This window comes from Mchenga conophoros, linkage group LG2 (genome assembly GCF_057382185.1).
Source record: "Mchenga conophoros isolate Kocher_MC1m ecotype Shallow Benthic linkage group LG2, M_conophoros_male_GT1.1, whole genome shotgun sequence".
Lineage (NCBI taxonomy): Eukaryota > Metazoa > Chordata > Actinopteri > Cichliformes > Cichlidae > Mchenga > Mchenga conophoros.
In genome coordinates, this window is record NC_140527.1 from 18,566,205 (window position 1) to 18,583,237 (window position 17,033).

General features: G+C 49.6%; 1 protein-coding gene across 2 annotated transcripts in view; it reads right to left on the reverse strand.

The window, feature by feature from the left end:
* Positions 1-1,150: 1,150 nt before the first annotated feature.
* Positions 1,151-17,033, reverse strand: part of arap3 (ArfGAP with RhoGAP domain, ankyrin repeat and PH domain 3) — a 28,766-nt gene continuing 12,883 nt past the window's right edge. Inside the window, exons 7-36 of one of the 2 annotated variants that reach the window (XM_085287381.1) lie at positions 16,737-16,976; positions 16,526-16,648; positions 16,310-16,379; positions 15,868-15,988; positions 14,822-15,006; positions 14,640-14,746; positions 14,161-14,360; positions 13,274-13,359; positions 12,778-12,960; positions 11,903-12,038; positions 11,444-11,548; positions 10,597-10,750; positions 10,415-10,517; positions 10,037-10,235; positions 9,890-9,953; positions 9,641-9,804; positions 8,077-8,289; positions 7,792-7,897; positions 7,505-7,652; positions 5,283-5,351; positions 4,877-4,951; positions 4,675-4,792; positions 4,470-4,598; positions 4,253-4,389; positions 3,899-3,981; positions 3,487-3,522; positions 3,269-3,332; positions 3,055-3,192; positions 2,917-2,955; positions 1,151-2,842 (exon numbers count right to left, since the gene is read on the reverse strand). In XM_085287381.1, coding sequence (XP_085143507.1) covers positions 2,360-2,842; positions 2,917-2,955; positions 3,055-3,192; positions 3,269-3,332; positions 3,487-3,522; positions 3,899-3,981; positions 4,253-4,389; positions 4,470-4,598; positions 4,675-4,792; positions 4,877-4,951; positions 5,283-5,351; positions 7,505-7,652; positions 7,792-7,897; positions 8,077-8,289; positions 9,641-9,804; positions 9,890-9,953; positions 10,037-10,235; positions 10,415-10,517; positions 10,597-10,750; positions 11,444-11,548; positions 11,903-12,038; positions 12,778-12,960; positions 13,274-13,359; positions 14,161-14,360; positions 14,640-14,746; positions 14,822-15,006; positions 15,868-15,988; positions 16,310-16,379; positions 16,526-16,648; positions 16,737-16,976 — 4,078 coding nt within the window. In that variant the 3' untranslated portion in view covers positions 1,151-2,359. The remainder of the gene's footprint in view (positions 2,843-2,916; positions 2,956-3,054; positions 3,193-3,268; positions 3,333-3,486; positions 3,523-3,898; positions 3,982-4,252; positions 4,390-4,469; positions 4,599-4,674; positions 4,793-4,876; positions 4,952-5,282; positions 5,352-7,504; positions 7,653-7,791; positions 7,898-8,076; positions 8,290-9,640; positions 9,805-9,889; positions 9,954-10,036; positions 10,236-10,414; positions 10,518-10,596; positions 10,751-11,443; positions 11,549-11,902; positions 12,039-12,777; positions 12,961-13,273; positions 13,360-14,160; positions 14,361-14,639; positions 14,747-14,821; positions 15,007-15,867; positions 15,989-16,309; positions 16,380-16,525; positions 16,649-16,736; positions 16,977-17,033) is intronic. The other variant, XM_085287390.1, reaches the window with a different exon arrangement.

Consider the following 17,033-nt stretch of genomic DNA (forward strand, 5'->3'; position numbering starts at 1 on the left):
AGGTTTTATTGGCGGTTAAAGGAACAGTGCATGAGTTCAAAGTCTCACTCATGGCTCCACCTCCTTCATGGTGTGTAAACAGACTGTTCATATACTGTGCGTAGCTTGTAGTTATAGCATATTCATAACATACCTTCATACCCTGTACACTGTAACATAGATCCATATTCTGTAATATATCTGTATTATTGCTGAAGCACTTTCTGGATGGATGCAAACTGCATTTGGTTGCCTTACTTGGACATGTGCAATGACAATAAAGCTGAATTCTATTCTGTTCTATTCAGACTTCGACTCCACGTTAACCTGTGCCAGTGTTTCAGGTTAAGGGTGTCTGTGTCTGTCTGCCAGAGTGTCAGGCGGTGTCAGCTCGACGGACCCTCCGGTTTACCTGCATACATCCTGTTCACCTGTGAGCTGTTACTGATTCAGGAAACACGCACACCCTCCTCACAGCTGCTGGAGCTTGTGTTTCTCTACAGAGTGACGGACCAGGAGAGACGATGGACACTGAGATAACTACAGAGCTCTTTAAAAGCCAGCGGGTGGGATCATGGTCTTTGCTTCATGTACACATTAATAACTTGTCAGTTTAGAAGTGATAAAGTCTAAAAATTGGACGTAGCTTCCTGATCTTAAGAGTGAAGCCAACATGGAAGCGTGTTCCTTCTAAAATCCAGCAGGTGCCGAACCTTCTGATTGTGAAACAGAGGTCCGTGTGAAAACCGACCATCACTGACCCCTCCCTGTGATCAGTCAGCTGGTATTTTAGCTGACAAACCGATGCTATGGGTTCTCTGCGAGCTTCTGGATGGATCGCTAACAGTGCCGGCACAGTTATGACGTTCCTTTGGGAAATTTGTGTCTTTGTTAGGAAAGTCTGAATAAATAAAGTTGGATGTGATCTTTGTGTTCGAGTTTGCTCTCAGATCTGATTAATTCGGCTTCTTTGAGAGGCTGTCCACACTCTGACACGAGGACCCTTCCCTCGGAGGAAGCAGTTTCTCTGTAAGAAGACTTCCCTGCAGAATGTTTGAATACCTGCTGCTCGCTCTCTGCATCACATCCTGCCAAGCCATCAAGAGGAAGCTTTTCAGAATAAGAGGAAATATTGGATAAGGCATGACAGCTCTGAACCAATCAATTTGCAGCAAACCAGCATTTTAATAACACATCCCAAATCTGTACAGGAACATGAGCACACAGAGGTTTCAGCAACACAAACCAGTGAGGCCAGTCTGGCCTCACCAGCAGCTTTACTGGAACACTGTGGCTACTGGGAAACACTCCCATAAATACACACGTGTGTGTTACTGCAGATATGTTTACAAGTGTCTTTATATGATTAACATGTCTATAAAAATGTTCATACAGCTTCCAAACTAATACAAAGTGATAACTGATGGAAGTACTGCAGTACTATGAACTCCAGCTGGATCATCACATGACTTTTATTATGAAATCCTCACAGGAAATGCAGCATTAGCACTGACAGAGCGACAGGAAGAACACGTTACACTGTCCCAGCAGGAGGCGCCAAACCAACGCATGACTTCCAGACAGCCAATTTAAGACTGAGGCAGGCGCCTCATTGGTCACTTTACACACAGACGTGTAGAACTGACCAATGAGGCGCCTGCGTTTAGATGTGACCAACTGTGTTCACAGTTTGATTTGTTCCACACGTTGCAGCTCGTTTACTTCAATTTAATCTTCACAGCTCCGCGTTTCCATGATGTCATCGTTTGTGTAATCTGATGTGTAATCCCAGAGTCGTCACTGAAGCCGGCTCTCTGTCACTTAGTCTCTTCTAACTTTATTTAAACACATCCGCAGGAACAGCGCTGTGGGTTACCTGTGACACCTTCCTCCTTTACCTGTGTGAGCTTCATCGAGTATTTGAACTGACAGGTTAGAGAAGGTTACTGATGTGAGATATCAGATTAGACTCGTTGGAAACATTAAAATATCATAAAAACATTTTTCACCGTTTGTGAGTCATTCACAATTAAACACGTGTGATCAAACTTCCTGTTACATAAAGAGAACACTCAGCTCTCAGTCTGTTAAGTACAAACTGATACAGCGCCCTCTCCTGGCTGCAGAGGACGCTGCACACACACAGGCTGAAAAAGTCAGAGAGCCGCTGAGTTTAGTACAGCCCCGAACTGAGCTCCAATCACCTACAGGCGGCCGAATCACATGGCCCTCCTCAGCCGCAGCTTTTACAGTAAAGTCTGCCTGACGGGTCCTGTATGAGGTCATGTGATCGTTGTCTCTGTAACCTGAATGGCTACCTTGAGTCGACTGCTGGCGTGCTGTGAATGGAGGGAGATCATGTGACTCCACTGTTCGGTCCTCAGACATCGTAGGGCCTCTCCTCTTCCTCCCGCTCCTCCTCCGTGGTATTCTTGATGAAGGCGGAGGACAGCTCTTGCAGGAGCAGTTCCTGCGATGGCGTGCAGACTCCCATCAGCGTCTGCCTGCTTCTCACTGCAGGCTGGCTGGCAGCATCTGAATCTGGAGAGCCTGCATCTCCATCGCCTCCGCCGGCTCCTCCGCTACTGCTGCTGCTCTGCTCCAGAGTCTCCACGGAGCCTCTCGCCATCCGGACTACTTCCGGGATGATCATGTGATCCAAATCTCTGGACTCCACGGGAACCAACCTGAGTGGGGGGTGGTCTGGCACTTCCTGGGTCTCTGCGATGCTGCTGGACAGGAAGCTGGTCTCCAGAGACTTCAGGACCTGCAGGCCGAAGTCGCCGACCTCCTCATAGAGCGGCTCAGGCAGGTCAGGAGACTCCGAGCGTTCCTCGAACGAGTCCTGCTGGACCTTCATGGGCTGGAGACACACACGAGACCCAAGGTTAAACTACAGGCTCATGAGTGAGACGAGAGGAAGTACAGAGTACTTACAAAGTACATGGAGAGAGTTCTCCGGTCGTGTAGTTTCCTCTGCAGGGGGAAGACAAAGTACAGATGACGGGTTTGTGCATTTGACCTGTGAGAGTTTACTGAGCATGTCTGAGAAACAGCAGAGATTTGGACCCTAACCAGCGTCTGATTGGCCGACAGCATGCTGCTATTGCTCTCGTCTCCTCTGATGGGGACGAGCGGCATCGTTCCGAACTTCTGCTTGGAGATGTCAGAGGAGGAGTGGCGGCGCAGCACTGGAGGACCCGGGTCATCGTTCTGCAACAGAAGTACATCCATGATGGCCAGCACAGGAGCGACGGCTGATCCCAGACCAGTGTGCAGGTAAACGTACCTGAGCTCTGAGAAGGCTCGTGATCCAATCCCACAGCTCGGCCTCACTGCTGCAGCACAGGTACCTGGTGGAGGGGAGGGGCAGATACTTTTGACTTCATGCAAAACTCAAACCCTCAGAGCTTTTATTTTAATGCACAACGTCCATGTGTGACTGAGTCAAACATCAGCTGCAGGTGAGTGTGACGCTGAGGAGGACAGGTGAGCCCTGATACTTACAGCTGGTGTTTGTCTGACATCACTGTGAAGCCCCACCTGCACAGGAAACACACAAGCCATCAGCCTCTGACGCTCAGTGCTCAGTTCAGACTGCAGGAGTGTGTGTGTGCATGTGTGTGCATGAGTGTGTGTATGTGTGTGTCTATGTGCGTGTGGGTGTGTGTCTGTGTGTTTGTGTGTGTGTGTTTGTGTGTACGGGTTCTTACTATACTGGTGGGGACCAACAGCCCAGGGTTGAGGCCATTTTTCACACTCAAAATGTGGTTTATGTGTGAAGCTACATTTGAGTTCGGTTTAGGTGTAGGGTCAGTGTTAGTCATTCATTTTTGATGGTTAGGGTAAGCAGCTAGGAAAAGCATTATGTCAATGGGAGGTCCCCACGAGGATAGCAAACCAGACTTGTGTGTGTTACCTGGTTGGAGCCTTCAGCTTCTTGCGGATGCCGATGTAGATCTTTAAGGACTTCAGAGCCCACTCCTTCTCAGGTTTGATGCTCTGCAGACACAGATGTTGAGACTTTTGTTTTTTACTATTGTCTTACTGAGATTTGCTGGTTTTCTGTTCTTATTTTGGTTTTTAATGTTTTCCCAGGTGTTACTCGTCTTCTTGTTCTCCAGTATTTTGTACACATTTCTCCTGTTTGTTAAGTATTCGGCCACAGTTGGTGTGGAGCGCCTACAGTTTTGTTGTCCATGTACAATGATATCTATTCTATTCTATTCTTTTTTAACTGTTTGTTTTACTGCTGTCTACTGTTCCCGACTACCTTCTTGTCTTTGAGCAGCAGCAGTTTGTGGTGTCGAATCTGGAACGTTCTCTCCTGGAACCTGGTCCCCTGAAGGAGCTTCGGAGGCTCCTCGCGACACCTCAGCAGACCCACCTTCATGATCTCGCTCTTATAGGCTGACAGGCACACACAGGTGGACACGTTAGCCATTAATGCAACATCAGAAGCTTATTATTGCACAGCTGTGTCCACCTACAGGTGAGGAGAGTGATGCCTTCTCCTTTAGGGACCCTCTTCACCACCAGGTAGGCGGAGCTCGGGTCGGCCATCTTACACCACTGCAGAGCTTGTTCCAGGACCTTCTCTTTGGGGTGTAACGGACGCTCTAGAAACATGACAACAACCAACATGTGAGACAGGTGACCTCTGACCTCCTGAGAGAGACAGGAGTGTTTGCTCACCCAGCTGACCGTCCTCGATGGCCTCGAACGTCATCCAGACGTCTTTGTCCCCAGCTGGGACGTTCCTCATGTACAGAACCTGATTGGTCAGCTCCTCAGCACACATGGTGGGAGACACCTGCACGGGTCAGAGGTCACACAGCTTTAGTAATTGTCATTATTGCTATCAATAAAAGTTCTGATTAACGATGCCCAGCCTTACTTTGAGAGTTATGCAGCAGTCGGGTATCTTCATCTCCAGATAGATTTCAATGATCAGATCACCGGCCTGAGAGAGCTGTACAGAATCAACCAATCAGGCGGCGGTTTCAGACACAGAGGCAAAATCAGCTAAACTTTAAAAGGAACCGCCGAGGACCGGCTGAGGGAACGCATCGCACAAAGGATGATGAAGATGGAGCTGCCAGGCAGGAGGAGAGGAGGAAGGCCTCAGAGGAGGTTCATGGGTGTAGTGAAGGAGGACATGCAGAGGGTGGGGCAACAGGATGCTGGGATAGAGACGGATGATCACGTTGGTCCCAGAGACCAGGACGCTGAATGAAACACTTAACACATGTTCTACGTTCTATGGTTCACCTGTGTGTCTGTGCAAGAGTGAGTTTGTGTACCTGAGTGTCCTTCCAGGTGGTGATGAGGCTGATTTCCAGCTCAATCTGGGTCTGATGCTCCTCATCGATCTGAAACACAAAACAGAACGTCACACACGGGACAACGTCACACACAGGGGAACATGACAAAGAGAGGAGAACGTCACACACAGGAGAACGACACTCAGGAGAACTTCACTCAGGAGAACGACACACACAGGAGAACGTCACACACAGGAGAACGACACTCAGGAGAACGTCACACACAGGAGAACGTCACACACAGGACAACGTCACACACAGGAGAAAATGACAAAGAGAGGAGAACGTCACACACAGGAGAACGACACTCAGGAGAACTTCACTCAGGAGAACGACACACACAGGAGAACGTCACACACAGGAGAACGACACTCAGGAGAACGTCACACACAGGAGAACGTCACACACAGGAGAACGACACTCAGGAGAACGTCACACACAGGAGAACGTCACACACAGGAGAACGTCACACACGGGAAAACGTCACACACGAGGGAACATGAGACAGGGAGGACAACGTCACACACGAGGGAACATGACACAGAGGACAACGTCACACACAGGAAAACGTCACACTCAGGAGAACATCACACACAGGAGAACGTCACACTCAGGAGAACGTCACACTCAGGAGAACCTCACACACAGGAGAACCTCACACACAGGAGAACCTCACACACAGGAGAACGTCGCACACAGGAAAACGTCACACTCAGGAGAACCTCACACACAGGAGAACCTCACACTCAGGAGAACTTCACTCAGGAGAACGTCACACACAGGAGAACGTCACACTCAGGAGAACTTCACTCAGGAGAACGACACACACAGGAGAACGTCACACACAGGAGAACGACACACACAGGAGAACGACACTCAGGAGAACGTCACACACAGGAGAACGTCACACACGGGGGTACATGACACAGAGAGGAGAACGTCAAACACAGGAGAACGACACTCAGGAGAACGTCACACACAGGACAACGTCACACACAGGACAACGTCGCACACGAGGGAACATGACACAGAGGACAACGTCACACACAGGAAAACGTCACACTCAGGAGAACCTCACACACAGGAGAACGTCACACACAGGAGAACGTCACACACAGGAGAACCTCACACTCAGGAGAACCTCACACTCAGGAGAACCTCACACACAGGAGAACGTCACACACAGGAGAACGTCACACTCAGGAGAACCTCACACACAGGAGAACCTCACACTCAGGAGAACCTCACACACAGGAGAACGTCACACGGGACAACGTCACACACGGGACAACGTCACACACGGGGAACATGACAAAGAGAGGAGAACGTCACACACAGGAGAACGACACACACAGGAGAACGTCACTCAGGAGAACGTCACACCCAGGACAACGTCACACACGGGGGAACATGACACAGAGAGGAGAATGTCACACAGGAGAACCTCACACTCAGGAGAACGTCACACACAGGAGAACGTCACACTCAGGAGAACGTCACACACAGGAGAACGTCACACACAGGAGAACGTCACACACAGGAAAACGTCGCACACGAGGGAACATGACACAGAGGACAACGTCACACACAGGAAAACGTCACACTCAGGAGAACGTCACACACAGGAGAACGTCACACTCAGGAGAACGTCGCACACAGGAAAACGTCACACACGAGGGAACATGACACAGAGGACAACGTCACACACAGGAAAACGTCACACTCAGGAGAACCTCACACACAGGAGAACGTCACACACAGGAGAACGTCACACACAGGAGAACCTCACACTCAGGAGAACCTCACACTCAGGAGAACCTCACACACAGGAGAACGTCACACACAGGAGAACGTCACACTCAGGAGAACCTCACACACAGGAGAACCTCACACTCAGGAGAACCTCACACACAGGAGAACGTCACACGGGACAACGTCACACACGGGACAACGTCACACACGGGGAACATGACAAAGAGAGGAGAACGTCACACACAGGAGAACGACACACACAGGAGAACGTCACTCAGGAGAACGTCACACCCAGGACAACGTCACACACGGGGGAACATGACACAGAGAGGAGAATGTCACACAGGAGAACCTCACACTCAGGAGAACGTCACACACAGGAGAACGTCACACACAGGACAACGTCACACACGGGGGAACGTGTTGGTGTGCCCCTACGGCTTACTCACTTCAAAGACGTACAGGTAGTTGTCTATCAGGTCCTCCACGATCTTCACCTCATGCTCACCTTTCCCATCCGTCTGGAACAGACTTGGAGCGAAGAGCAGCGATAGGTTCTTGGTGCACATCTGGTTCAGATCTGCGCACTTCTGGACCCTGAAGAACCGCAGGTAACCTCTTTAGACTCATCGTTTGGCTCAGTGTCCTACACTCACCTGCTGTTTTCTACAAAAAGGCAAGTTCCTAAGTCCCACCCCCACCAGGTGTAACCAGTGCAGCTTCTTAGGGAGCTCACCTGTACAGGTGACTGATGAGAGCAGCCAGGGTGGTCCGGTTGACTCGGGGTAGAGTGCGGATGATGTCTTTGTAACGGTCCAGCCTCGCACGCCTCTGAGGGATTTCTGACCATGAAGAACAAACTCGTTACAGACACCAATCACTCATTTAGACAAATTACAATCAGCTGAAGGTGTACCGCCGACCGTCCCTGAAATATAAGTAAAATCAGGTGATGTTCGGGTTGTGGTCTGGACCTGAACCCTGACAGCAGAAGCACCGCTCAGAAGAAAGGTGGACTCACTGGCAGCTTCCTGCCACAGTGGGTGGAGGTCGACCATGAAGATTGGGTCATCGATCTCTCTGAAGAACCTCTTCAGTACGTCGGTCACGTCCTCGATGAAGTGGTCCCCGATCCGCAGCTTGACGTTTCGAGCGTCTCTGCGGAACTCCTCCATCAGCAGCTTGATCCTGGATTTGGCTCCGTTCTTCCTGTAGATGCCTTCGTGACCCAGACCTGCACAGACCCAGAGCGGCTTCGGTCACACGGCTCTGTTATCCTGACATGAGAAACCAGGGGAACAGAGCTGCGTGCCTCTTTCATCACATCTGAGCACATCATTTATCAGCAGAAACAGTAAAATCACACATAAGCTGGTCTGCAGGGTTTTTCTTCTGGCTCTAAAACATCCTGCAGGGAAAAACACGCCAAGTTCAACCCGGCAGCAAGTCGTCCTGATGACAACGGCAGAAGAACCATGCAGTGAGGTTCAGTCTTCACAATGCATCTAACACACTGCTCCTCCTCCTCCTAAACTCAAGCAGCTCATCGGGGAGGAGCGCAGGTTTGCTTGGGTTAATCACCTGCTAGAAGCACCTTTTCTACCCAGCAGACGAGTATGGTAGAAAATTATAAAGGTATGTTATTTACCTTAAATATACTGACTAAACTTTTACGGGTTTAATAATAGGGAAGCCCCAAAACATGTGCCAACGGCCCACCTAACCTCCAACAGTGTACCTGTGTCCAGATGAAAAAACACATCAGACATTTCCAGCTGGACATATACTGGAATTTGTACATTTCCACAAGGAGGAACATTCGTCCAACGATTCTTCATTTAATATTGAAATGTTTCCTTCATTTTCTTTATCACAGCCCGTAGAGTGAGGCTTCTTTGTCAAAACCCTCGCAGCCTTACCTGTTTCCACGAAGAAGGATCAGTATTGGATCATATAGATCAGTTCTGGTGACAATGTTCTGCTGGAAGTAGGTCCTCAATTGGAGATATCTAAAATAGTCTGAATTATTAAGATGATAATCAGTCTTTAAATGATCGTTTTCTCATGTGTGAGCGAATAAAAGGTCTTCACATCCTTTGAAATCCAGTGTTTACATGGTTAGGCCCCAGGGTCAAAAGGAAGTACGTGAACTGTATCGTCTAACTCAAACTCCAGTCCTCGAGGGCCGCTGTCCTGAAACTTTTCCATGTGTCCCTGCTGCAACACACCTGAATACAACTAGCAGGTCATTAGCAAGACTCTATAGAAGCTGCCTGCATGCTGAGGTGGCAATTCAGCCATTTGATTCATGTTGCAGCAGCTCACGAGTGAGTGAGCACGGTGCCATAAAAGTACTTCAGAAGTGCATTTTTCCAAATATTTTCATTTATTTAAAATGACCTGAGGAGGGTTAGAGGCTCTGTTCATCTCACTGTCCTGTCACCATTGAGACCTGAAGCTTCCTCCACCTCTTCAGTTCAGTTTAATCAGACGATCCTCCATCAGCAGCAGAGCCCACAGTGGCGTAGCTACAGTCTCCTAACCCCAACCCTTACCAACAAGGAAAGTCTGTCAGTCTTCCTCACCGTACTGTGTGATGAAGGCGATGCAGCTGTCCACGATGATGGGGATGTCGTTCCTGCTCATCTGCTGGTCTCTCAGAGCATTTCCTTTACCGCCGGCTGCTCGCTGAATGTCGGAGTACCACAGAGAGAAGTCTGCGCGACCGACGCCCTGCAGGTGGAGCGTTCTGACGGGAACACCGAACGCATGTGCGTCAAAATGTGAAGCAAAATGTGAAGCAGACAACAAACTGAAGCCTAGACCAGACTCACCTTCCTTTTTCCACCAGGACCAGGATGTCTTTCTTCTCCTGGTTCTCCATCTCGGAGGTGATACCTGAACACAGAGCGCTCCGTCAATAACAATCAGACTCCATCAGAACTATTCACCAGGACCCGGACCGGGACCAGCACACATACTCAGCTCCTGCAGGCGGTTGAGGTTGATGATGTCCTCGGCGGCGCCGTCGTTGCGGGGACAGATGAACAGGTTGGACTTCTGCAGGACAAAGTAAGCCTCCTTCCACTGCTGAGGGTCCAGCATCGCCCGGTACCGTAGAAGCCCGACCCGTTCAAACTCTCGGGTCAGCAGGCAGTGACAGCTGAGCGGCGTGGCAGCCTGGTGACGGTCGCAGCACAAACATGGATCAGTTTTTTATTCAAGGAAGTTTTTAGGGAAAATATTTTGTGTTAGAACAATTTTGTAACATTATTTATTTGATTGTTTGTAACATGAACAGCAGAACAAACGTGTTCAGCTGCTCTGTGAGGAGGATGCAGACGAAATGCGGCGCAGACCTTTCCGATGGCTTTGGTCCAGCTGTGCAGCTCGTCGGACGCTTCCAAGCCAAACTGAAAGAGTTTCTCCGACGTCAGATACAACTCGAAGGTGTAACGAAACCTGAGGGAGAAAAGTTTGAGTTTGACCAGGCTGACCATCTGAGCTTTCTGTTTAACCGTGGAGCTTGGCGAATAAAAACCTGTCAATGAATCCGTTGTTGTTGGAGGAGTCGGGTCGACTGACGCCCAAACACACGATGTCTTTAGCGCTGATCTGCAGGCTGGGATCAGCTGATCGATCCGACTCGTAGAAGACCAGAGACTGATCCACCGAGCACCAGAACTTCTGGAAGTCTGATGATGAGAACAGAGAATTTTACACGAGACTCAGCTATGAATGTTCGTTCCCCTCCTCTTCATCTGCAACATTAGTGCTGCTCACAGGCGGGCGGTGAAGCAAACTGTCAGTGCCATAAATGATTCTGCATACGTCGACAGCTACGTCACGATGCTACAGAGTGGCTGTAGTCTGCTCTGATTGTTATCGTATCAGCGTAGCCTCAAATTCCACAAGAATTCCCAGAATTCCTTTGTGTTTGCTGCCAGTGCGCACACGGCTCAGAGAATCTGATGGAGTTTGGAAGCTGCGCTTCAGCCGTCGGGACGAAACAAAACCACAATCTGAATAAACGTCTAAGGAGCAACTTTTACTTTGTCAGCACTGCTCAGAAATCAGATAATCCTTATGTTGAGGGAAAAGAGATGTTTGAAAAGAGATGACGTTAAAAAACACCACATTTCAAGCTCGTGCTACAACGTCCTGGTCTGTGGTACCAAGCCAGCAGCCTTTGTGAGCTAACACAGCTAACATCCCGCCCTGTGCTCTGAGCCTGAACACTGAAGCAGAAACCTGCTGAAGACCTGAAAACGTCTCTGACAGTTTTTGGTTTAGGTGAATTTTGGCAGGTGTTGGAGGCGTTTACCGCCTCTTTGTTCTGATCTGAGGACTGTTTAAACCTTAAACCCTCTGACCCCGCCTCTTCCTACCTTCTCTGTTTTTTCTGGACATTGTTCCTCTGTTGGCAGAGCTCGACTTGTAGAGGTACCCAGAGTGAAGAATCGGCTGCATGATTTCATCGTAGACGCTGGGATCTGACCGATAAAAGCACAACATTATCAGATAAACACCGTCAGCCAATCACATCAACGAAAGAGAAATATTGCACAGCTGCGTCTGGAGCAAACTGACACTGACGCAGGTGTTCTTCTGCTGAGCCAACACTCGGAAAACTGCTCAGTGAAGCCGAGCGTGACAGTGAGAAAGCCTCCCTGCAGGACAGCACTGATAACGGAGCGGCTGACCTTCAGCGCCAACGCTGCTCCGCACCGAGCTCAGTCACCGACTTCACACGTTGAATTTAATCGGATCAAATACAACGCCCTGCTTCCTCGCAGCTCAACACTGCAGAGTGCATTAGAGTACAGCAGAGCACAGTAGAGTCCAACCTGATGTGCTGCAGTGATCCGCTAGGTGGGGGTGGCGGCCGTTGGAGTCGTTGGCGAGGTGAGCTGACTCCGCCTCTGAGAAAATCTGAGTCACCGTTTTCAGGAGAGTCTGCTCAGAGACGGCTGAACACAGAACCTGTTGGAGACACGAAGTATCATCGTCAACACCAGAACCATCTCTGCACACTATCACATCATCATCGTTGTTATTGCTGTTTGCTGCCATGGAAACCTCAGGCCCTGCGAACCCGGACACACAAAACGCAGGAGCCATCTTCTGATGATGTCACAGATGTACTATAGACTGACAGTAACTCAGTGTGTGCGTGTCTGAGACAGACTCATGGCTGTGCTGCTGTGATTCTGTTTCGCGATTGTTTATTAAGGCTTTAAATGTTTGGATCAGCATGTCAGCTGATCAGGGTAACCTTTGACCTTTTGATGCAGAAGTTTCTTAGACGAAAGGTGTGAGTGAGTCGAAGCCTCCTGTTTTTATCTACCAGCTGCTTTTATCTTCGTCTCTGATGCTTTAAACATTTGGTCACTGAGCCCCTGTGCACTCTGGAAAAAGGCTCCCCCCACACAAAGAGCAGCTGCTTATGATTTGCTGCGGTCTGAGTCTGACCTCATCTACAACATTACGATCTATGAGGCTGACGCGCTCTCCCAGCACCACACCGCACACACCACATGTGTGCATTACAGCGTCCTAACTAGCTTCAGTTATGTTCACAGTTGCAGCTGCATGCAGCTGTAGTTAAAGCTGCATGAAGCTATTTCACGCATGAACCTTTATGACCCGTCTTGTTGTGGCCCTTCTCACCCCAGCATGCCAACATTAAGTGTATTTATTTCATGAAAGCAGTCGGGCAAACCTTGAGCAGCTCCTCCTGGCTGCTGAACGCCGGGTGGGCAAGGCGGTATCGACCCTCGCGATACTTCTGGGCGATGAACTCTCTCCTCTGCTCAGCCGACGCATCGCAGTCCAACTCCTCAGAGACGGATAGACGGGCCGCCCAGAAGTCGTTGGCCCGGTCGTTCCCCAGCATGATGAAGAGCTGGCCCACAAACATACACACAGTATAAGCAAACAAACAAACACAACAGCACGGCTCTGCTTTCAGGCGTCTGTGAATGCTGGTTCTGAACCGGCTGCTCCGAGCTGGTACTTTAGAGCTTCTCTGTCACATTCTCAGTAGCTTCAGTGTCCTTTAATAAGCTTTTCCACCTTTACAGGTGAATACTTCATAAAAACAGGTGGATGTTAGACTACACCTGCCACTAACCCCCCCTACAGCTGAAAGCCTGTAACAGCAGAGAGCCGCACTGACACCAACCTCAGATCGAGAGGCCACCTGAAGCCGCTCTCACCTGAACGATCTCGTTGCTCCACACGCTCGTGTCCAGTTTCAGACTCTGAACCTTGGAGACCATCGTGCCCAGCCCTCTGTGCTGGCCTACACACACACACACACACACACACACACACACACACACACACACACACACACACACACACACACACACACACAGTGGGAAACACAGCTGTGACACACACTGGTGTGTTTCATCACTGACTTCTCCAAACACTAGCACAATACCAATGTATCACCTGGTGACGATCTTGCAGTCTTAACAGACTTGTCTCCTAAGTGGCAGTTTCACCTGCAGTGATTCGTGTCTGCACAGGTAAACAGGCTCCTGTTTACCTGTGCAGGTGTGTTTATTGGCCTGATATTTTCAGTGAGCCACAGAAACAACCTCACCTTCAACATGTGGTGTTTTTCTTTCTGCTGCAGGTCTCCATGCTGACCTCCTGACTTCAGAGCAGCTTCCCTGGCGATCTGTGGGGAACCTGTGTGTGCGTGCGTGTGTGCATGTTGTTAGGTTCTTACAGTTGTTGTTGGTTACATTTCTGCTTTGTTAGTTGCTGCTTGTTGGGAATGTTACTGGGCCACTGTTACCTGTTGTGACAGGTAAGAGATAACATCTGGCCTGCCTAACCAGATGTCCCAGATAACGTGAGTCAGTGTGCTTCTCTCTCTGTGATGACACAGACTGTAAATAAGAGATCGATGGGCGGATGAGATGAAATGTAGGCTTTTGCTGCAGGTTGTAAATGTGTTTCTGTCACGCTAGCTCATGTTAGCTGACAGCTGACCGCCGCCGTCATTAGATCAGAGCTAAACTGACAGCAGAGAAAGAGGACTCTGATTCTGGTATCAGTGAAGATGTCGAGCCTCGAGAGCAGGTCGTACCTGCGCAGTTCTTGCAGATGACCACACACAGGTTGATGGAGGCCCAGTCGGGGTTCAGGGCCTTGCAGTCCGCGCACATCCTGTTGGAGCGGTTGGACCAGATTTTCTCGGCCACCTCGTAATCTGACAGAGTTTCTGCGATCGCCTCCTGCAGTGCCTCCATCCAGTCCCGTTTGTCCCGGTCTGAGTCTGCGGTGAAGCTGAGGAGGCGCAGCAAAGGTCATTTAACGACATCTACATTGTTTGTCTCAGCGTTCTCATTAAAACAGAATTACTCAGAACTCCAACTGTGTGGGACAATAAGAGATTTTTCTCATGCTGAGGGCAGGACTCAGTTTGATCTGCAGAGCAGGAAAGCCCAGAGACTCAAACCTGAGTCTTTCTCAAGAGTTTGATTGATGCAGCGTCAGCGAGGCTGGTAACTGCAGACAGTACTGACAAAATCAAGCAGCAGCTGAGCTGAGTTTCAACTCACCCACCTGAAAGTTTTATACGGCGTGATGAGGTCGAAGCTCTTGTGTTTTCCATCTCGGATCGTTGCTCCGCGAGCTTCAATCACCGTGATGCCGATGCCGTTACGGAAACACTGGAGAAACATGGGAAGTGAAATAGTCACAGGACCCTGAGAAAGTCACAGGAAGTCAACTGGTGGCGCCCTCACCTGCTCGCTCTTGTAGAGCCAGATCTGGTCCGTGTTGATGGCAGCGTACACTTTGGATTTTGTTCCTTTGAGTTCCAGGCCCCCATGTTTCTGGCAGTGAGCTCCAGGACCAAAACGCCGCCGTCCAAACACCAGCTGATCTCTGACGTGTTCCTGCAGCGTGGACACCCAGCGCCGCCGCAGCACTGACGCACAGGAAACACATCAACTGCTTTGCCATCATCAACAGCATCATCATCATGACCATCATCATCATCATCATCATCATCATCTCCACAATCATCATCATCCTCATCATCATAACCATCATCATCTTCACGACCATCATCATCATCACGACCATCATCATCATCATCATCATCATCATCACGACCAACATCATCATCACGACCATCATCATCATCATCGTCACGACCATCATCATCATCATCATCATCATCATCACAGCCATCATCAGCCTCATCATCATAACCATCATCATCTTCACGACCATCATCATCATCACGACCAACATCATCATCACGACCAACATCATCATCATCATCACTATCATCATCATCACGACCATCATCATCATCGTCATCACGACCATCAGCACGACCATCATCATCATCACTATCATGGTCGTGATGACGATGATGATCATCATCATCTTTATCATCATCATCATCATCACTATCATACAGCATGAGATCAAAACAGTCGCCTTAAGGCGCTTTAATCATCATCATCTTCACATCACAACCATGTCATCACATATCATTACCACCATCATCGTCATCGCCATCATCACCATCACCCCCATCATCTACACCATTACGATCATCATCACCAGCATCATCGTCATCGTCATCGCCACCACCATCAGCATCATCCCGCCATCATCATCACCCCCACCATCATCACCCCCATCATCATCACCCCCACCATCATCATCAACACCATCATTATCATCAACCTTGAATTTTGTTGCATTTTGTGTTTTTATTGGGAAAACGTTTACAACAAGAAGAGAAAAATCAGAGAATCTGACATCGTGTGTTTACCTTCGTTATCCGTCCTGAACACAAAGATCCGGTGACTCGTCACAATTTCAAATTTATTGTCTTTGGCTGGACGGGCCATCTGGATGGCAGCCAATGGGATGACTCCTTTTGGGTAGGCGTCCTGAAACAGAGAACAGGTCAGAGGAGATGAGTCCAAACTGTGCGGTCAGCAGGGCGACAAGCTCTGGTGATAGCAGTGTTTCCTTTTTTTTGTCTTTCCGCTGCTGGGATCAATAAAGCTCTGAAATGTTCAGGAGCTTAATGAGAGGGTGCTAACAAGGGCCCACCCTCCTGAACCTGTCGGGGTGACTGTTACGTTAGGAACACGAAGCCTGACAGGCTGAACGCAGGGCGCAGAGTGACCCACGCCTCTGACCTGCAGGATGACAAATTCTAAGCTCGTCCCACGAGGACGGCAGCAACATCATAAAGATCTGAGTACCTTCTCACTGCCAAAGTACATCAAGTTTTTGCCGTCAAACTTCACGAAGCGTTTCTGGAAAACATAGTTCCTGAAAAACACAAACACACACCAGGGTCACATTACCACTTACACAAGAGAGGAGACACATTTAGGTTTCATCCAATTCCACCACACTGAGTGAATTTCAGTAAGGGAAGGAAGGAAGGAAGCAGAGGAGAAAGGAAGGAAACACACCGAGTGTAGGAAGAGGAGGAAAGGACAGTGACGAGGCAGAGGCATGTCCTCAGGAGGAAGGAGACACAGGGAGGAGCAGACAGAAGGACACACAGCAGAACGGGCAGAGATGACCTCTGACCCCTGCCAACCACAAAGACAGAGAGAACAGGGTCAGACTTAGAGTCTCCTCCCACATCCAGGCCCCATCAGCTGTGTGAAACAAACGCACCCCTGCGGAGACAGCTTGTCCAGCCAGCCGCTAATGATGGGCGGGGCTCTCTCGGTCAGGGAGGTGTAACTGGCGTAGGGGGAGATGGTAAGGTCCTCGTCGGCCTCGCAGGGGAGGGCGTGGTGGGGCAGCGAGAGGCAGCGGAGGGAGGGTGGAGCTTCTCCCACAGTGCTGTAACCTGGCGAGTCCCCGGGGTGAAACGGCTGCGAAAAACGCTTCGTCCACGAGAACCTGTGACCCCTGAAAACACAAAAAACTTTATCAACGCACGTGAAGCAGACAGCGTGGGCATGACAT